The 22,570-nt window shown below is 40.3% G+C and overlaps 1 protein-coding gene and 1 long non-coding RNA gene across 5 annotated transcripts in view; one reads left to right on the forward strand and one right to left on the reverse strand.

Moving 5' to 3' along the window:
- pik3r3b (phosphoinositide-3-kinase, regulatory subunit 3b (gamma)) overlaps positions 1–22,570 on the forward strand; it is a 192,496-nt gene that overhangs the window by 76,791 nt on the left and 93,135 nt on the right. For 2 of the 4 annotated variants that reach the window (XM_085138339.1, XM_085138340.1), the window contains one exon: positions 1,066–1,197. The exons of the other annotated variants lie outside the window; for them this stretch is intronic. In XM_085138339.1, coding sequence (XP_084994465.1) covers positions 1,066–1,197 — 132 coding nt within the window. The remainder of the gene's footprint in view (positions 1–1,065; positions 1,198–22,570) is intronic. 4 annotated transcript variants of the gene reach the window in all.
- LOC146499081 (uncharacterized) lies at positions 4,766–8,502 on the reverse strand. Its single transcript, XR_014870275.1, has 4 exons — positions 8,155–8,502; positions 7,479–7,582; positions 5,754–5,847; positions 4,766–5,621 (listed from the first exon to the last, which is right to left on the reverse strand). It is a non-coding gene; the product is annotated as an uncharacterized LOC146499081 (long non-coding RNA).

Genomic DNA, 22,570 nt, shown 5'->3' on the forward strand with positions numbered 1-22,570 from the left:
TTAAATGGGGAAGGATGAATGGAGGTAGAAAAGAGGAGGAAGGTTGGGGTGAAAGATGGAGGACAGCAAAATCGTCCTCTGACGCCATGTGGTTTGTCCTTTGCTAATCTGCTGAAGTACTCACGTAAGCACAAAGCAGGGTCATAACGGGGGTGTTATCTATTATTTTGTCTAGAGGAAGATAGATTTGTAAATTCTTGTGGACTGGACAGTTGTGTTTTTTTATTGTTATCTATGGGTAACTAAAGTGCTTTCTCGCTTTCCCAGAAGCAACTGACCATGAGAGTTGATAAACCCTGATCAAGCAGATCTCCAATCTCGCACTTTGCTAATATGGCATTTTGACCAAAACTAAAAGTCCATTACGCTGCACTGCCACGTTTCACTTTCCAATTTAATCCATCTGAACGAGGATGCAGGACTACATATGAGTTTGAATATCCTACTCATTGGTTTCTACACCATTTTTTATGCCTTTGCCTTATTCTTGGTCCCCTGCTACTTCAAATGGCAATAGATCTACTATGATAGTGATGACCTGGATAAATTCGCTAAATAAATATGACTTTTGCAGAAAAAAATGAACAAATCAGTGTCCAAAACCTATCACCGTGACATGTGTTTTATTAAAATTCCACAAGAGTAACAATGTGAGCTATTGTGAACCATGGACATTTATTATGTAGGGGGAATTTGGTGCTTAGATTTTAAAATGACATTATGATAATCCAATAATAAGATAATTTTTTTGCATGATTCCTTATCTGTGAGTTACTTCCCACATCTAGGTTGATTTTTATTCCAGCCAGTGTCTTTTAGCAAGCAATTAACGTGAAGGTTTTCCTACCCTGATCCCCCTCACACATTTTTGGGACTTTTCTGTATCCTTTTTCTCCTCAAGTAGCGAATGCTAACAACACTCACGTTCACAAAGATGGTCTGGTCTCTGGTCCTGCACCCTCAGTGACCTTGTTCTTTATTCCATCCATGCTTGGATCTGAGGTCATGAACACAGTAGCGCTTCTTGCTTCTCTGGGCTATGTCTGTTTTTTCTTGTCTTCCCAGATCTGCTCTCTGTGAATTTGAACCGATATGATGTGGTTGCTCTGACTGATGCTCTAAAAGGTTTCCTGCAGGACCTGCCTGCCCCCATCATACCTGCCACCATCTACAGTGAGCTGGTCTATACTGCTCAAGGTACAGTGTGCTACACCAGTACAAACAACAGGTGCTCCGAGGTATGCAGATACTTTTGGGTTTAGACTGTTTTGGGCACTATGGACTGTGTTTCTAAGGCCTTATTAAATTGGACAGCAATTTTATTGCTTGTGCCTTTCAAGCCCCCAGTGGTAGTAGTCTTTGTATGTTTAAAAAGACATTCTTTGGATGCCTGTTCATAAACATCTGCTAACCATATTGTCATTGCTAAAAGAATCAAAGACAAATGGATTTAATTCATTCTTTGCCTATTATCCTATCTAGTCTATGGTTTTCAGTTTCTAAGACACATTCTGATGCAACCTCTATTCTGCATGGAAACAATTATGACATCCATCTGCCTATAATTCAGTTTCTGCCACTGTACCAAGGTACTTGTTTTGACCAGAGAGAAGATGTCAAGGTTTTGAGCATGTTTGCTGTATCGTCACACCCGCCAGAATTTTGCCATAGATAAAAACAAGAGGAATATAATCTTCTGTCAGCTTTCAGCACAAACTGTACTGAATTATGGTCTAGTGTCAGTCACTGTCTCTGTCCCTCTTTCTTTCTTTCATTTTTCACTTTCCTTACACCTGACCTTCTTGCCCCCCCCCCCCCCCCCCCCCCTTTTTTTTACCTGCTGTCCACTCCACCCAGCAGGTCCTCTTCTCCCTGGCTTTTGGGGACTCTTGAAACTCTAATCCATTTGTCATCAAGCCTCCCTTGATATCCTACTTTTTTTGCTTTATGTGTGCACTGTGCATGGTGGAAATAAAAGACCTGTCAGAGACAGACTCACATTAACAGTGTCCGGCAGCCTCGCCTCTGTTTGTCTGTCCCAGGGCAGCTGTGGCTGCAATGTAGCTCCACCCATCACCAGTGTGTGAATGGGTGGATGACTGAATGTAGTGTAAAGCGCTTTGGGGTCCATAGGGACTCAGTAAAGCGCATAAAAATTTGCTTATTTTCCATTACCAGATGTCATCCTCAAAATATCTATAATTGATAATGAGAGAACAGTAAATCAGTCAAGTATTCACCCTGCATTGTATATTGCAGGTTTTTATACTCACATACATAGAATTAGTAAAAAGCCTTATTGTTCTGTCTTCATCTGTTGCTTGAAATTTGTTGATGTTGTAACACTTAAAATCCCCTCTCGTTAAATAATTTTCCTCTGGCTGTTCTTTTCTCCGGGAGTCATTTTCTCATCTGATCTGAATCCTTTTTTCCAGTCAGTGGCACATCATGGGAAATCCCCCTACATTATTAGAAACAAAGATAAAATGTTTGGAAAACTGAAGGGATTTTTTCAGAAACCTTCTGTACTCTATATGAAGCAACCAGTGGGATGTGTTTTTTTATTTTTTGCCAAAACTATGTATTAAAGAAATTAAAATTTCTCTGAGATTGCCTGAGTAAGATCTGTGTAAGATGTAACATGACTGTTTAATTTAATCTATAATGCTTTTGTACATCACCTCAAACTTTATTTGAGCCTTAGATTAGTCCAGTCATATTTCTATTTTTCCGAAAAATAACCAGTCATGAGAAGATGGTAATCCTGTAATCCTTCTCTCATTTGTTCCTGCAACATCCTGATCACAGTTGACCTTTTGTTATCATGCCTGAGCCACTTTTCTTTCATGGCAACAGAAAGATCTAAGAAGTTGCTTTCTCATGTGTACAAATGCCCCTTAGTCCCTTAAAGTAACAATGTCTGCAGAGCTAAAGTCATTAGATTTGTATCTGAACAGTTGTATTTTTTTTTTTTTACCTCAGAAGTTTCCCATTCTATTTAAATATGTGGTCTGTGAATTACTTATCTTAATTCTTTAATCAGAGGGCTCTTTTTTCCTCCAGCTTGTGTCTTCCTTATCCTTTCCCAATCCTTCCCCCAGCGTTATTTTTTATGCTTTCAAGACTCATTCATTGCTTTTGTCAGCATTAGTTAACCTTAATGCTCTCACAGAGGTTATTATCTATGAGGATAAAGGCCAGCTGCCTGATTCAGCCTGATCACTGTCCATCTGGACCTAAAAGTGTGAGAGGGAAAAAAAGAAACGGCTTTTCAGTTGGAAGGGTTGATGCATTCAAGGGCATTAATGTGCTGTTGTAACAGGCTCCAGCCTTCTGGCATCATTATGTTCCCATTGAGACATGAGAGCATCAATGAGGGTCACCACTGATGTTGGCTGATTAGGCATAGGTCTCAATTTACATTCCAGTTCATCTTAAAGGTGTAAAATAGATTCAAGCTACATCCATACTGGAAGCAATCAGCAGCAATGTGGTAACCAGAAACTCTAAAAATTAAACGAGATTCTACAGATACTTAGGTTCTTTTTGAACTCTATTTACCCTTACAGTGTTTCAAGTCCTTTGTCTACACACACACACTAAATCAGTCAAAACTGCAATTTCGACTGAAATAAAAATGCATCTTATCTCCATGAAAACCCAGGAGATAAGAGGCATTTTTATCTCCAACTATAGATAATGCTGGTCTGGTCCTAACTACCATCATGTCAGCATGTCTCACACACACTCTTTGGCACACCAAGGAGTCTAATGTCCAGTTGTCCAGTCTCTCAGAGCCCCAGGGGGTCAAATAGGCGACCCAAGTTCTCGCTTCAGCCTTGACCTCCATTGATTAGTTGGGTGAACAATAATCAATAACGACAGACGGGAGGGGGGCTGAATGTGCCAGTTGTCTGTGATCAGTAGAGATCACACAGAGCTAGGGCTGACCTAGGTAACGTGACCTTCATTTAAACAAACCAAACACACATATATACACCACACTCTAAGAAATAAAATGTTGTATTTACTCCACCCAGTTATGTCAACTGGTTCCACACAACTGGGTTAGTGAAATATAAAATGTATGATATATTTAATTTGAACAAGAAATTTTAAGTACATCTGATAACATTTGGATAATTAAATGCAAATCAAAAGAATCATGTTGTATTAACTGAATATCATAATGTTGATCTAACTAACCTTGTTGATTTAAATTGAGAAGACTAAATAAAACCTACTCAACCAAAACAAGCTCTACTTACTTTAAGAAATAACATGTTGTATTTACTCCACCCAGTTATGTCAACCGGTTCCACACAACTGGGTTAGTGAAATATAAAATGTATGATATATTTAATTTGAACAAGAAATTTTAAGTACATCTGATAACATTTGGATAATTAAATGCAAATCAAAAGAATCATGTTGTATTAACTGAATATCATAATGTTGATCTAACTAACCTTGTTGATTTAAATTGAGAAGACTAAATAAAACCTACTCAACCAAAACAAGCTCTACTTACTTTAAGAAATAACATGTTGTATTTACTCCACCCAGTTATGTCAACCGGTTCCACACAACTGGGTTAGTGAAATATAAAATGTATGATATATTTAATTTGAACAACAATTTTTAAGTAAATCTGATAAATCTACTCACCCAAAACACGGACTACTGAAACTATAGGATTAAATCACTTTAACAGAATTGCAACTTACTCTATTTAAGTTTGTAAATTAAAAAAATCGAACACAAGTTTATTCAGTTAACCTAACTTTAATAACACTTTGTGTAAAACTTGTTGAAGCACACTTTGAGCAATTCAAATGCTTCTAGATTGTTTTTCCTAAACAATCTTTACATATATTCAAGTGCATTTTAAGTGCAGGAAGAAAAGATACAGAATGTCATGTTAAACTGAAATGATTAAAACTGGAAAGTGTTGTGATTCCAACATTTTTAACATTAACATGACTTAATGTAAACTTGACTGGGCTACAATAAAAAGCCCACAATACAGCCCTGCAAACAGCAGGTAGAAATTACTTTAGTGTAATTTTTGTCCATATTTAGAAAAATAACCTTTGCTTCAAAACTTAAACTGAAGTCCAAAGTTAGGAGCAGTCTTTTTCAGTGTAGTTAGATGTTGGTAAAGGTTCAAGAACAAAGAACGCAGAAAAGTGAAAGGCCTTGCAGAAGTTATTGTGGCAATTCAAAGTGAACAGTTTATGAAGTGCAAGGAGAAGGGTTCGAGAACCTAAAAGTTCAGTGTCCTCTATAGTTCAGTGCAGGCTGTTTCACTCAAGCAGTTTGTTTTTCAGAACCTGCACCTTCATGGATAGGTTGTTCCCATCCAACTCCGTCAGCACCTTCTGAAGAAATTCAAATGTGTATTTCAGGTGCTTTGGGTAGCTCAGATTTAGACTGTAGATTAGTCCAAGCAGGAGGGCACACCCCTTTGCCACATCACTAAGAGCTTGCAGCACAGTGCATTCTTCTATGATGACACCAATGTCCTCAGGTGTATCTGCAGAGTTTGCTCCTTCATGTCTGACAACATAGACTCCCAAAGTCAGCTGCTCCGTTTCTCTGCTTGCTCCAAGATCCACATCCTTTAAATAAAAATAAAAGAAAAAGATAAGTTAATTACATACATATACATATGGACAAGTAAGTCCACCTTCCATTTCCAATCCCAAATTAAAAAAAGGAAAATAATTGATCGTTTTCCTTTTTTAACTTACCAAGAATTCCTTGAACAGGTCCATCTGGCTTTTCATTTAAGTAGACACAGACAGCTTTCAGAATGCATTCACGTCGAACATCAACGCTGGGAGTCTGGTGGAGATAAGAACTCAATATGAGAGAAGTTTCCTATTTTGGTTCCTTTCAACCTCTTTACAAAACAAAGTCAAAAATATTAACACATAATCCAGATAAGTGATTAAGCAATGTTTCATAACTCACATCAGTGACGTGCAGTGAGGTTCATGATTGGTAAGGCACTGACTCCTCTGAGTCAGATAAACAAATATATGAACCCAAAAATCGAAGCTTTTCAATTTTGACATTACGTGAAAGCTTTCATTTTTGCTTTAATCAATTCTAGATTGTTCAACAATATATTTAATAATTGTGCCCCTAAAAATATTAAAATTAAATAGAAGATTAGAACTGGGCAATATGGACTTAAAATCCAATCATGACATTTTTTGCAATAACAATAAGTCTGTGAAGGTTCTCAGTCATCCAGGTCATCGTAGTCTAAGGCACTTGGAAAGAAAAGTGAAGCTTCTTCAGTGAAGAAGCTTCTCGGATGAGAGATGAAACGTCTTCAAGCAACTTAAAGAAGTCCAGATGCTTTTCTTTCCAAGCTTCTTAACAATAAGAGTTACAATAAAAGATCATAATAGTATTTTTGCCTATAAATCTATCAATGCAGCCTCACAAATACAAATACTGCAAATTAAATTTAGCAAATGTGCTATTTAGACAATCCAGCAGTTATTTATCTTGTTGAATTGATGATAAGTTTGACAGTAATGGAAGTAATAGTCTCAACTAAATTATCATATATTTTTTTAGAGGTTTGAAAGCAGTCTATCATTTTAATCACATAGGACGTGTGTTATCACAATATTGATAAGCGATGCAATACGTGCCCAGCCCTACAGAAGATGCATTAAAATTTATTTAGGTTTGGTGTGTCTCATTTTTTGTGTATAGTAAATAAATTGGTCAAATGACCTGGAAACAATTATAGAAAAATCATTCATTTTACATCAATTTATTAATTTATAAATAGGAGATGCATTGAAATAAAATTGGTGCATCTCATTGCTTAGGACTGATTTGGTGTCAATTTGTCCTTTGTGAAATTTACTGATGTTCCCTAAGAGCGCTGCTTTATCCACTGTGTCAATGGCGCTCTCAGTGTAATGTGATTACACTGTGAATCCATATACGTGTACCTCTTATACATGTTGCCTTTAGGGTTCAGCACTGCCCTCCATCAGCCTCACTCCATGCATTTTTGCAGCACATTTATGACCAATAACATTAAACATGTAACACACATTCGTCAAATAAATTAGGTAGTCTGCATCAAGTCATCATCTGTATTACATGTGTAATCAAACATGTACGTTGGCAATTTAGAGAAACAGCAGTGGGATTGCGCATGTGTGTGTCCGCGGTGAGACTCAGCATCATCATTGCCTCCGCTCAGCGTTTTACCTTGTATTTGAACAGAAAATCCGTAATGACAGCAATTTTGACCATAAAAATATTGAAATCACACAGAAAGCAAATTTAAAATCTAGTGTACAAATTGAATTTCTCTTTTGTTAGTATTTTACTTCTCATTAAGGTGCCTCACTTGACTGCATGTCACTGATTCACATGTATCTACAAAATATTCAAATATACACATATTCAGTTGAAAAAAAATTCTGATTAAAGACAATTACCTCAGTCTCTGAAAACAGGGCAGGCCATCTGTTTTTGACCTCTGCAATGAATGGCATGTCTTTGATGATTTCCTGTCTTCGGTAGCGATGATAGCCAATGGAAACTGATACAAGGAGTTAAATGCATTATATATATAACAGTATTACACATTATTCTGCACTTCAATGACAACAGAAGAACGCATGTCTTATACTTTACAAATCAAACTGTTAATCCCTTAAATCCCTGCGTTTGACACTAAACCAGAAATCAACATGGAGTCGAATTCTTTCAAACAATGTAGCAACTTGATTGAGGCACATTTCTAAAATACACTATACATTCATTTCATTCTTCAAACTACAGGATCGCTGGCGCTCCCAGTGGTCATTACTGATGTCAGGGAGCAGGTGCGGTAGATGTTGGGAGTAATTTTAAAACTGTCGGTCTTAGTAGGCAAGTCTCACCGTAACAGGAATTGCAAAAGATTTTGGAAAATTACACCGAAGCAGGTTCAACAATATTTGTTAAATGTATTCATACTTCTAACACGTGAGAGGTATACAAGCTAGAGTGTTAAAAAATTTACCAGGCATCATTTGTTTAAAAAAATGCAAAAGTATTCCCGAAAGTGTCAGATGTTTATCAGTTAGTATACATTAATCAAATTTGTCATCCTTAAATTGTTGTACTTACCAAATAATCATCAGATGGCGATGGATTCTATCCAGGATACTAAGCATATGCAAGTCTCAGTTGAAAATGGCGGATGATCAAACTTCCACACTGCACATGTGCAAACTCAGAAGTATGGAGAGCCTATTAGGACAATCCTCTTTAAATTAAGGTGCTCTTCATTTTAAATGAACTTTTTACGCTGGATTTAATTTACTGCATTTTGTTGTATTGAAATCGTATGTTGTTAATTAAATTCAAAACAACATACTTGTGTTTAAAGTTAAAAATCAATTGGTGGCATTAGTTTTAACATAAAACATTTACTTAATGCTACCAACATCAGTGTGTCATTTCTTAGAGTGCACAAGTGTCCCCTGAACCCCCATGAGCCACCACCCTGGGCAGGAAAACACACTCAATGTTTGTATGTTTTAAATGTATTTTTACATTTTATACAAATGTCTCAGTTTTAAACTTTAGTTTTACAGCACCAGGCTTTAAATTTAATTAAATTCTATAAAAACCTCTCTTCAGTAGCTTACATTGTTTCATTGTAACAGAATCCTTACTGGAGTCAAAAAAACATAGTTACATTCACTGGTATTCACACATTGCAACATTTTTATCTGCCTCTTTCTGGCCTACTAAATATGTGTAAATGTGTAAAATGTCACACTATTCTGAGATGTTGAGAGGAAAAAAAGCAGACATAACACTTTAGGATGAATTTAGAGTATATTCCAGTTAATTTTACAAGCTCGGGTGTGAATTTAAAATGAGACTTTATTATTAAAAGGAATCAAATAAACTGAATCAGTAAAAAACAAACAAAATTAAACAAAAAAAATTAAACTCCCTGAGCAGAGAAATAGACTCAGCCATAGATAAAAAAAAAAAAAAAAAAAAAAAAGACATGTTGTGTGGAGTGCAGAGTTAGGAGTCTTTTTGTCCATGGAAGATCAGCACTCTCCCACTGTGTCCTCCAGTCATAAACCCAACACACAGCAGTCTCGGGCACAGATGTTTTTTTTTATTTGCAGCTTCTTAGCCATGATAAAGGGCCTGTGCTGAGAGAGCTTGTCAATATGTCTGGTCCTTCTTGAACACAGCCCATTGTCTGAACCCTGGCTAGTACAAGAAAGGAATTGGTATATACCCTGCACAGCCTCCCATGGTGTCATTTTTGTAACCATCCATTTATAGAGGCCATGTGATTTTCTCCTTACTATATATTAGGCTAGCTTACACGTTACCGGCTGTTGGACTAGGACTGAATGCAAATAACAATATCCTGCCAAGGCTTTACATCTCCTCAAAGCCAGCAAGCAGTTAGCCACATGCTTAAATTGATATTGATGGTGCTGCTTCTCGCCCAGCAGCACATCTATAATTCTGTTTAAAAGGAAAGCTGGAATGTTTCTAATGTGAAAAATGTTTGTGCATGTGCCATCCAGGGTGTCTGCTGAGCTGCACAGCATATCCTAGAATGCTCAAATGCATACATTTTCACAATACTTTGTCTGATCACCACTGGCATTGAGTAACAGCAGGTTTGAAGTACTTCTGTAAAACATTTAGTTTAAACATAACGTGATGCTGGAACAGGAAGAAACCACTTGCCTATGAGACTTACCTTAGATAAAGGGCCAGTGATCAGCCCTCTATCTGTAATCTTTAAATGAAAATCAAATGTGTGGTTGACACATCTACTCATCACTGAGTCTAAAACAACAAGGAAAAGTGTCAGATGTCTTAACCTAGCCTTATACTTGAACAAATGTCCCTGCAGCAGATCCAGTGACCAAAAGACTCTGAATGTTTCTGTCAACATAATAATAATGGATTGCATTTATATAGCGCTTTTCTAGGCACCCAAAGCACTTTAACAATTCCACTATTCATTCACTCTCACATTCACACACTGGTGGCTGGTGAACCACTGCTTAGTATGAGCACAGTATGAGAACCTTCCAGTCATGTGACTGTGACTGGCGACCTGTCTCAGGTGTAGACTGTCTCTTGACTTTTGATAGATTGTATTAATATGACCTTTACCAACCTTTATTTAAGGAGATTAGATTGGAAATGTGGGTTGTGGTCTTATTTGCAAGAGTCCTTCCTGCAAATAAAGACATGACATGCACAGGGTCAATTAATCAAATTGAATTTGTCTACAATTATGATTTCCATACAGACTAGGTGACATTTTATCAGTAGGGCTGAGTGTAGCTAAGCTTGTAGAGCAGCGCAATTACTAATCAGAAGGTTGGTGGTTCAATCCCTAGCTGCTCTATTCTACATAGCAAATATATCCTTGGGCAAGGTTGCTCTCTGACTCATCCATCAGAGTGTGAATGTTAAATAGACAACATGTATGTGGGGAAAAACAGTTAAATTGTTTTCGCCTGCACTAGTTGGTGCATACTTCTTGCAGACATATTTCTTGTATTGTGCACAGGTCATGCTAGCCTTTGAATCATTCTTGGTGGGAATGCTCCAGGAATCCTCTTTCAACTCAGCTTTCTCCTGTTCCAGTCCTTTTTAAATTTCATACCATATATAACAAATGCATTGTATGCATTCACTGTCCACCCCTCCCTTTGTCTCATAGTCCAGGACCATTTGTGTTTTTTTGTCTTCCCTGGTGCTTAGAGCAGCATCTTTGTGTATTGTGCTGTGCAGCAGGAGATTTTTCCCTGTCTTGGAGCAATGGGAAACCAGAGTTGCTTTTTCAGTAAAGGCAAAAACTGAAAATGGTAGGTTCGTGTTCTTGACAGCAAGAAGTTCAGAAGGAAGCTCAGGCTTGTTCTTTCTCCCTGTCTCCAACATGGTGACCTCCCTATTGAGCAATTCCTCACCCAAGGCATAAGATGTGTGTTAAAAGATTTTGAATTTTATTAATATTCAACAGTGATAAATGTTTATGTTTAGCTTATTTGAATTGCACAGAAATGCCTGTACATAGCGTGTCAGCAAATTCTTTAGCTGGAACAAAGTGATCACATGAGGAAGTTGCTCAAGTTTAGACAACACCCACATGTATTGTTTTAACCCACTACAAGATCGTTAATCAACTTGTCCATCTTTGTCTTGCAAGGCTGCATCCTGTGCAGCCTCGTATGCAATCACCAGATAAGAAGTTGTTTTTTTCCTAACTTGTACTCCACCCATGAGTAAGCAGTATATAATAAAGTTTGAGCAGATGCTTGGGGCGCTTTGCCTGCATGTTTCTGTAGTCGACGGAACGTGGTCAGGCAATCGTCCATGTACATGAATTAACTCTGGGTCCGTGATTCTTTGCTTTCCTGAGGTTTTTCTCCTAACATTTCTTGGTCCTCCGAGTCGGAGTTGGAAAAAGCAACTCGATTGTTGTGACTCCAAACCAGAGATCTACGCTGTATCCTATTGTCATGGGGACCCCGCACCGAGATTTTTTGACACCCTCCTCCATGGAAGGAGTGGCCGGTGTTCTTATCAGTGGTCCACGACGCTGGGATCCAATGAAAGACCTCAAACATAGACGGAGAGATCTTGGAAAGGTAAAGAATCCACTCAATCACACTCGCGTAAAACGGAAATAGGTTTCACCCGCCGAAAGGGTTTGACAGTCTAATCCACTGTACAGATTTCTAAAAATATGTGTAATAAGGTTAACCCACTGTAAGGGTTCATAGGACTAATCCGCCAAAAGGATTGTAAAGTAAAACACATTAAAGGTCTCACCCGCCGTAAGGGTTTAGGAGTGATCCGCCGTAAGGATCTGCGCGACTGTGTGTAAATGTCTGTGTTTTCTGTGTGTTGGAAGTAAGTGATTTTTTGACAGCACAATAAGTTGCTGAACTACTTCCATTGTTACTGTCTTTTTATTTACTGTAAGGAGCTCAAGTACTGGTGACAAAGGGGAAAGGTTGGGTTTCATCCCATAAAACTGGCACCGCTTCATGAGTAGTATGAAGTAGAAGGGCGTGTCAGCAACCACCCCCGCGTCTCGTGCCAGAGACGGCTCTGCAGTTGTGTGATAATGGGTAATCAGCCCACCAAACTCACTGCTGACGAGCAGTGGCTAGAGAAAAATGTCCAGGCGCCGGACAAATTAGTGTTTATACATGGAGATCAAAGTAGTTTAAAGTAGTTTAAAAAGGGTTGGAAACAGACCCGACTGAATAATGAAAAATAAACGAACGGCAAAATTACATTACAACTTATCTTTAATGTATTCATACTAATAATAGCAAGGATAACAACCTGTAAACTGGTGTTAATGATGAAATAATATTAATATGAAGAGGCACCTCAGTCAGTTATGATGTGAGGTGGATAATTGTTGAAAGTAATCTGCATTAAGCTTAGGGTTGCTCAAATTCAGTACAATGACATATGAAGTAAAATAGGTAAATATTTTAACTAATTACGTGTATAGAGGCACTTGACTTGTTTGAAAGACTGTCGTCTTGGTTCAGATATAGAGCACACCTATGAAAACAACTAATATGCTGAACCCTGTATGAAACAGCTGAAAACTACATGACGGAGAAGCTGAATTGAATATGAAAGTGCAAGTCTTTGCCACTGTGGGGCAAAGCACGCAACCACTGTGTGAGGTTGCGTTGTGGTCTTTTCTGAGCTGATGAGCAAGCTACACATTATCAGATCAGGAGCTGGCTAAGAACTCTTCAAAGAGAGGGAAACAGAACTATGATAACTGTGATAACTGGAATGTGCAGAGTTTCCGTGAGCAGTTTTCCTGCATCTTGATTCATATGTGTAGAGTGTTCATAGCATCAGCATCAGCATCATGTTTTAGTTTATTTGTTTTGGTGGGTTGAAAAATAGTTAAATAAACTTGTGATCATATTTATGGATCACGATAGCACATGCCATTGGCCAAATGATTTATTTACGCAGATGAAAAAAGTGAGTGTTAATGTGTCTGACGTCACAGTGTTTTTGTGCGCTGTTTAAAAGTAATTGCCTCTAATTGTGAGAGCGGTGATTCTGCAGGTCACCAGCTATTGAAAAAAAAAAGAAAAAAAAAGAGTAAAAAAAGAGACAAAATTTACATTGTAGATGAAAAATAATCATAGGAAAAAGGTTTTGTGTTTATCAGCCAAGAACAACTACAATTTCATTTTCTGCTTTTAAGAAAGGACAGTTCACAAAAACAAAAACAGAGAGAGAGAGTTGTGTGTGTTGGTTAAGCAGTGATAATAATAATGAAAATGTCTTAGTTTGTCACTTTCAGGTGAAAAGCAGACCTGAATCAATTTTCCACATGCAGCGGTCAGAATAAAGTTATAGTTTAACATCATTAGAAACATTCAGGCCAAGTTTCCGGCTAACTTATTTACAGCACCATGTGTCTCTTAAACTCACAAGCGAGCTCTCACTTCTCCCTGAAGACAAGGAATGCAGCTCCAAAGAGCAATAACATGGCAGATAAAGAGACAGCAGCAAAGTCCTGAGCAAAGAGTCCCAGCAAGCAGCAGCAGTGTGGACAAACAGCATCAGAGAAGAAGAGCAAACCCATCATCCTGCCTGATTGGATGAATGACACTGTGTTCCCAACAAGCTGCAAATTCACTGTGCATGTGAAAAGAACGTTTGAGGAGAACTGAGGAGACTGTTGGAGTTTGACATTTGCCACTTTTGGAGAAAATGGCAAGAAGAGACAGTGAAACACAGGACAAAGCTGAAAGAGAACTGCCTGCTATTGGACTGTTGAAGTGGGAGAGGACAACAGTGAGAGTAAGTGAGAATGCTGGTGTTTAAAGTGGGAAATCAAAATTTGGGTTAGCAAACCTGGGAAAAACAAAACTGACTGCTTAAGTGGGAAAATTGTGAAGGAGTCTGAAACACTGCAAAAAGAAACATACAAAATCACACACACACAAGCAGAACATGCATTAACCCTATTAACAAACACAAGAGAGCTCATGAAGATTAGACAACATCTTAAGCATGTGAGTCTGTTTACCATCTTGTCCAAGTCAATTAGTGTGATGAGAAGTGATGCAAAGATCAATGGACTCATAGCACATTAGTTACAAAATGATTAAATAATAGCAGAGAAATGTGTAGGAAAGGCAGCTTTAAGAACATGCTCTGCTGGATATGCAGCTCCACAGACATGCATTAAACCTGCCTAATAACACAAACACCCATGTAATGAAAATTAGCTTGTTATCTCTCATCAGTGTTAAAATAGTGTGAATTTAACAGACACTTGTTATCAAATGCTGAATTTATCCAATGAAAAAAAAAATTGACTCTCTAGGTTGCAGGACAACAGTTTAACTTTTGTGGGGGAAAAAAAGATTCTGGTTTGACCAACCAGTAATCAGACAATAAATTTAGTTGTTAATACAGTAAATTGGGAGATGCTTTCTGCTTGTTTGATGCAGCACAAGTAATTTACTGTATGAGGGAAATTCTATTTTCGTGATAACATTTTGAATATGCATTTCTGTTGTCCTGTCATCTTAGTGGGTTAATAGCTGATATGCAAATTAGTTGATTGTTATGACGGGAAAAAAGGAAAACTGAATAAAATGGGTGTGTGGCCTAAATGAGTGAGAAGCACAGACCTGGGGATTAAACTCATAGCTAATAACATATTAGGCTTATGTTGTGTGTTGTGCAGCTGATGGTTGGTTCAGAGTGAATCTAGCTGATGATTTTTCTTTTGTTGTGAAGTTGAGCCTGCCAATTAGTATGATAGTATAATAAACCATGCTAATGGTATGATTTACCCTCCTGAGACGAGGAGCTTGTGTCATGACTTAACAAGCCCTTTTTATTTTGATACTTTCACAGTGCACTGAAAGTTTTGTTCGATAATCTCTGTTTGAGCAGATCTGCACGATACGTCGTCAAGAAAATTGTTACAAGTGAGTTTCTCCACATTAAAATGGGCTCTGGAGAAAGCCACTTATTTGGGACAATTAGAAAATGACAGTCCCTGCCTAAAAAGGATTCAGCGAGGTAATCCGATCTAAAATTCTTCTTTTTTCTTTTGAAATGACGTCATTTTGCTGAGGGTGGAAATCAAATGCGGCGATAGTTTCCACTATCAGCAAAGAAAGAAAGAATGGATGAATGAATGAATGAATGAATGAATGAATGAATGAATGAATGAATGAATGGAAATAAAAACAAACTGACTGACTGGTAAAAGCTGACAAGACTTGACCACGACTCAAAGTTAACCTCCACCTAGACAGGCCAAAAGGGTGGATGAATTTATGTGTTTCTTTTACAGGAGCAGAAAGATGACAGCAACATCCGAGGCTGCATACCGATTTAACTTTTAAATGCCACTTTCTGTGTTTGTGAATCTACCAGGGGTGTGTTATTCATGGGTTTGTGTTGCTCACAGAGATTACTGTGAGAAAGAGTGTATACACCTGCGCAGCACTAACATTTACATTTCTTTTCTACAGCATTACAGTTCGTCAAATTCAATTTCAAATTCAAATTCAAATTCAAATTTTTATTTGTCACATACACAGTCATACACAGTACGATATGCAGTGAAATGCTTGGACAACTGCTCGTGACCTAAAGAAAAAAAGAGAAGGCTATGAATAAGATAGGAAATAAATATGAAAATAAAAAAGGGTAAATTTAACCAGGAAGGAATAAAATAAAATAAAATATAAAAATTAAAAAAATATATAAAAATTAAGTTAAGAATGAGATAACTGTACAACACAAATTAGAATGAAGGGTAAAGGGTAAATTTAACTGGGAAGAATAAGATAAAATATATAAATTAAAGTTGAAAATAAAATAACTGTACAGCAAAATACACAGTATAGAAATATATAAGAATGTATGAAGAAATATAAATATAAATATATATATACACACAATAACAGCAGCTGTACAAATATTAACTGGAAATGAGGAATATAATGTCCAGTGTTGTGCAATCCGCATTATATAGTGTCTTGGCAGTGCAAATATGCTTAAAGTGGTTTAAGTGATGAAGTGAAAACAATGTCCAGAATGTCCAGTGTGTGTGTAAGAACTATATGTGTGGGTCAGTACTGTGTGGTGGTATGATTGAGAGACCGTATCGCCTGCGGGAAGAAGCTCCTCCTCAGTCTCTCTGTGTTGGTCTTCAGGGAGCGGAATCGCTTTCCTGACCTCAACAGAGAGAACAGTCCGTTGTTGGGGTGGCTGAGGTCCTTCACGATCTTCCTGGCCTTGGTCCAGCACCGCCTGCTGTAGATTGAGTGCAGGTCAGGGAGCTCTGAGCGGATGGTGCGCTCAGCTGAACGCACAACCCTCTGTAGAGCTCGTCTGTCCTGCATGGTGCTGTTCCCGAACCAGGTTAAGATGTTTCCCGTCAGGATGCTCTCTATGGTGCAGGAGTAAAAGTTCCTGAGCACCTTGGGGGGCAGTCGGAAGTCTCTCAAGCGTCTGAGGTGGTAGAGACGCTGACAGGCCTTTTTCACCACGGTGTTGATGTGACAGGACCATGACAGGTCCTGCGTGATGTGAACTCCGAGGTATTTGAAGCTGTCCACTCTCTCCACTGGGCACTCGTTGATGACGGGGGTCTGGTAGTTCCTCTCCTGCTTAGTGCTGAAGTCCACTATCAACTCCTTTGTCTTACTGACGTTTAGAAGGAGGTTGTTCCTCTGGCACCAGTTCTCCAGATTCCTAATCTCCTTCAGGTAGGGCGTCTCGTTGTTGTCAGAGATCAGGCCCACCACGACGGTGTCGTCAGCAAACTTGATGATGGTGGTGGAGCTGGTAGTGGCCACACAGTCATATGTGTACAGGGAGTACAGCAGGGGGCTCAGAACACACCCCTGGGGGGCTCCAGTGCTGAGAGTGGTGGAGGCTGAGACATGTCCGCCCATCCTTACTGCCTGTGGTCTGCCAGTTAGGAAGTTGGAGATCCACTGACACATAGATGAGCTGAGTCCCAGATGCTCCAGCTTGGTGGTGAGTGTGGAGGGAATTATGGTATTAAATGCAGAGCTGTAGTCTATGAAGAGCATTTTAACATAATTCCCCCTTCTAGTGTCCAAGTGAGTAAGTGATGTGTGGAGGAGATGAGAGATGGCATCATCTGTGGAACGATTTGGACGGTAAGCGAACTGTAGTGGGTCCAGTGTGTCTGGTAGTGAAGAAATGATGAAGTCTCTGACCAGGCGTTCAAAGCACTTCATCACTACTGAGGTGAGGGCTACAGGGCGATAGTCATTGAGAGAAGCAGGGTGGGGTTTCTTTGGGACAGGAACAATGATGGACTCTTTGAAGCATGTGGGGATCACCGACTGAGATAAAGAGATGTTGAATATCTCAGTGAACACAGGAGCTAGCTGGTATGCGCAGTCTCTGAGGATACGACCTGGGATGCCATCTGGTCCTGCTGCTTTCCTGGTGTTCACTCTCTTGAAGGCTCTCCTTACTTCATGCTCGGAGATGACGAGCACGTTTCCGGTGCTGGCAGTATCTTCCTGTCTGCAGCCGTTAGCGCCGCTAGCACTAGCATCGTTGGAGTCCTTAGCTGCAGCCTCGAAGCGAGCATAGAAAGTGTTCAGCTCATCTGCCAGAGTCACGGCCGTGTTCGTCATACTGGTTGTTGGTGCTTTATAATCCGTTATTGTCCTTAGTCCCCGCAACAGGCTCCTAGAGTCACTCTGTTGGAGTTGTGACTCTAGTTTCCTCCCGTAGCGCTGCTTCGCCTCTTTCACCGCCTTCCGCACATTATATGACGCGGCTTTGTACGGGTCCATGTCCCCCGTCGTGAGTCCCATGTTGTAGGCAGCAGTGCGGGATCTCAGAGTGTCGCGGATGGTTTTATCCACCCACGGCTTCTGGTTGGGAAACGTTGTGATAGTCTTTGTCTCCACGGTATCATCCACTAGTTTCCCGATGAATCCCACAACCGCTTCTGTAAACACGTTGACATCATCGTCGGAGCTGTTTCTGAACATGTCCCAGTCTGCGCTGTCGAGTGCGTCCTGTAACGCGGCCACCGATTGATCCGTCCAGCGCGCGACCTTCCTCTGAACCGGAACTTCTTGTTTCAGCCTTTGTTTGTATTTTGGCATGAGGAAGATGGCGGCGTGATCGGATTTGCCAAACGGAGGGCGGGATTGTGCCTTGTAGCCATCCTTGACCGTAGTGTAGCAGTGGTCCAGTGTCCTTTCACCTCTGGTGGGGCAGGTGATATGTTGATAAAAGTTTGGCGCTGCGCGTTTGAGGTTGGCACTATTAAAGTCCCCCGTTACAATAAGCGCAGCGTCCCAGTGTTGTGTCTGGTGCTGTGTGAGTGCCTCATGCAGCTCGCATAAGGCGGTGACCGTGTCCGCTTGTGGTGGAATATAAACGGCACTTATAATGACCGATGTAAACTCTCGAGGTAGATAAAAAGGACGACACATGATGGACAGTAGTTCCAGATTTGGTGTGCAGGAGCGTGTGAGAGGAACAACGTTCGCACTGTTGCACCAATTGTTGTTAACCATTAAACACACGCCGCCTCCCCTTGACTTCCCCGAGTCCCGTGTCCTGTTCATGCGGTGAACCGAGAAGAACTCGGCCGGCTGGATGGCGTGGTCCGGCACCGCTGGGTTCAGCCATGTCTCGGTGAAGCAGAGGAGATTGCAGTCCCGAATGTCTCTCTGGAACTTTATCCTGGCCCTGAGGTCATCAAGCTTGTTCTCCAGTGACTGGACGTTGGCGAGCAGGATGCTAGGCAGAGGTGTGCGGTGTGCACGAGCTCTCAGCCTGTTCCTGACGCCGGCTCGTTTCCCTCGAGGCCGCCGCTTCGCGTCGCGTCCTTTGTTCCCCCTCAAGATCTCACTCGGCCAGCTCGGATCCGGAGTTAAAAACTTCGAATTGTGAGTACATTGTATACCAATAGAAACAAGAGTGTCACTGTCATACCTAATGTACCCAATGGTGATGATTTTGCCGATTTAGAAACGCTGAAAACTAACTTAAAAAGCAAAAACAAAGAAAAGGTGGTCGGAGCAGTCGTGACGGCAGCCGACCTCACCGGCGCCATCTTTTATCTAATGTGACTTTATCATGTGATTTATACCAGAACAACTAGTTAATGCTTTTCTACTACAGGATTTCTGGGTTTATGTGTGAAGTTTGGTTTCACTTCCAGATCTTGTTTTTCAGGCCATGATGGTGTGTATGCAGGCTCCTGGCGGGGCCGGTTTTTAAGCAAACTTAATATGCAAATCACACTAACATCTTTTACTGCAGGATTATAGGTCCGAGGTGGTGCTGCTCCAGAGGAGGAGATGCCCTGATGTTGCCTGGGACATGATGTAGCTAACCTTTTTCTTTAAGACAGGAATTTGGTTTTGATGAGTTGACTCATGGGAGTGTCCATGCGTCAAGAGGAGGGGTCCAGGATTAACATGAAACAATGAATTAACATTAAACTATGTTTGATATGATTTTTGCAGCGATTTGTGTGATTAACAGTTCATTCAACGGGTATTAAACCTATGCAAGTGGTGCATCCATGTTCAGATGAGGCTTTGATGGCGTATAAGTGAAGTTCACTGAACTAAAGAATGTGGTTTGATGATTGTTGACATGCTCTCCAAATAGAAGTTTTTCCTCCTAGCAAGGAAATACAGGTGCAGCAGTCATCTCCTGAGAAATCTTCAGAGGCCCGGTGAGAAGCAAGAACCATTCCAGGCAGTGGTTGAGGTCAAAGGTTGAGCTGGTTGGGGCCCATCATGAGATTAGACTTGGAGCCGCAGCAAGGACCACGAAGCTGCGTTGGAATGAGAACTGTGCCAAGGGGGATTTCCAGAGGCCAACAGAGGAGATTTTGGACAACAGACAGGCACCTGAAGGATGAGGGGAGCGTGCCAAGCTCCATCGACAGCGCAGGGGGAGTCCGAGGATGACATCATGATTCTGTGAAAAGCACAGGAACCAGAAGCTATGGTGATGATGACAGCAGTTTGCTATGAACATCACCTAATGCTGTGTCACTGTACTGTGCATACGATGACACTCTGAAGACTGCTGGGATCATAACAGCAGTAAGATAACTGGACCCACCACCCTTTCCACAGAGGGGTTTTTTCTGCAGTAGAAGAGTCATAAGTATTCCTATCACAGGACAGAAAGTTCTCCACGCCCTTTTCCCATGGATAGGGACTGGAAAACATGCTCTCGGAAGTGAGACACTGGACTATAGATTCGGCTTGTTCCTCAATGCATCCTGCAAGGTCAACGAGGGACATAACCAAGAAATGGACGCTCTCCGAATTGCTGTAATGCAATATCGTGTAGCACTGGACATGATCCTGGCTGAGAAAGGAGGATTGTGTGTCTTATTCAACACCATGTGCTGCACCTACATGCCAGATAATGTACATTCTTTAAACATGGCTTCAGATTCTAAAGAGACTGTTGACTGTTGGAGTTTTCCTGGTTTTATTTTACTTTATTATATTTTATTTTATTTTGCTTTTCTTTACTTGTGTTATACCTTGTTTAAAGGCTGTAATTTCACAGATGATAAGTTTATCACTCACAACATACGCAGATGTACCACAAACCGATGAAGATCATGAAGACTTCTTTTCCTATTTGTTAAATGAAGATGAAGTGCAACTAATTATGTAGTAACTGAAAATGTGAAAGACAAGTAGTTACTTACTGATGACTATGATGTAGACTCTGATACAAGTGTCTAAGTTGCCCATAAAAACTAGCAAATGCATTCTATGACGAACTAACTGAAAATACATGTTGTAAGAAGTTATGTCCTGATAAATGATATGTGTTTTGCTGTACAATTCAAATCTGCTAAAAACAGGCGGGAATGTTAAAAGATTTTGAATTTTATTAATATTCAACAGTGATAAATGTTTATGTTTAGCTTATTTGAATTGCACAGAAATGCCTGTACATAGCGTGTCAGCAAATTCTTTAGCTGGAACAAAGTGATCACATGAGGAAGTTGCTCAAGTTTAGACAACACCCACATGTATTGTTTTAACCCACTACAAGATCGTTAATCAACTTGTCCATCTTTGTCTTGCAAGGCTGCATCCTGTGCAGCCTCGTATGCAATCACCAGATAAGAAGTTGTTTTTTCCTAACTTGTACTCCACCCATGAGTAAGCAGTATATAATAAAGTTTGAGCAGATGCTTGGGGCGCTTTGCCTGCACGTTTCTGTAGTCGACGGAACGTGGTCAGGCAATCGTCCATGTACATGAATTAACTCTTGGCCCGTGATTCTTTGCTTTCCTGAGGTTTTTCTCCTAACAGTGTGAAAAAAAATATCACGTGTGATATTATGCCCATGCAGTCCTTCGGCCATGTCAGCCACCACTCTTTTGCCCTGAGTTTGCTTCACCAGTGGACTTGCCTGTGTAAACTTGCATATTACACGCAAAGCTGGACTGTGCATCACATCCTGCCCATATTTTGATGGCATTGTGGTGGGGCATGGTCTGTGGTTCCACTGCAGGGGAGGCAGACGCACCTGAGTGGCATCCTCAATCATGCCTCGCCGGATTTAAGGCTGAACTAGGTCCTGCAGTGTTGTGGTTGTGGAAGTGTTCAGCCGCGAGCTGAAAAGCTGCAGCTGTGTGTGTGTGAGATCAGCAACCGAATAAAGTATGCTGAAATGTGGACAGGTCTGCTGTGTGTTCGTTACAAACATATTTTTCAGGTTTGCTTGCCATATATTGCTGAAATAGACAGCAGCCACAAAATGCAACCAAGCACTCGTCAACAGTCACATGGGGACCTGGATTGTACAGCAGGGGTAAACACTGTACCCACCTTTCAGTCTCAGCATTCCAAAGGCTTGCTGTTGCTTCAACGTTTGACTGGTAAACTCTTGCCAAAATGAGCAGCCCAAGTCTTTCCAGCTGTCCCCAAACACATGTCCCCTCTAAATTTGTCATCCGAAGTACAATATTTTCAATCGATGGTGTCATGAAGAGCTCAAATGATGGCTCGATGTCCTCAACATGGCTGACTGCGTATCTGGTGGGGCCTGGAACCATTTTGATAATATTATCAGTACTAAGTCTACCCTGTTGTTGGAGTTGGGAAAGGGACCATGTTATTTTTCCATTTTTGGAAGGGATTCTGTCTGCTGGTGGTTGAGAGACAGCAGGAGGGTTAACACTCAGTCTCATCAGATGAGAATTCCTCAAAACCAAGGTCCTCCTCAACACAATACTCTGTCTCTGACACATTCTCCCCCATGGCACTTTCTCTGTCAAAGAGTTGGGCCAAAAACTCATTGACAGTAACGTTTTCCCTAAGGACATTTTTAGAGAGCATACAGATTGCAGAGTATACAGTGCACCAATGATTTAGATAGAAGGCAGTCATGAAAGCTTTTATATGTTTGCTCCTCCCTTATTTTGCATGAGCTGTCATGTCCTTGCAGGAGATTCCCACCCACCACCACA

The sequence above is a fragment of the Neolamprologus multifasciatus genome, chromosome 17 (genome assembly GCF_963576455.1).
Source record: "Neolamprologus multifasciatus chromosome 17, fNeoMul1.2, whole genome shotgun sequence".
Lineage (NCBI taxonomy): Eukaryota > Metazoa > Chordata > Actinopteri > Cichliformes > Cichlidae > Neolamprologus > Neolamprologus multifasciatus.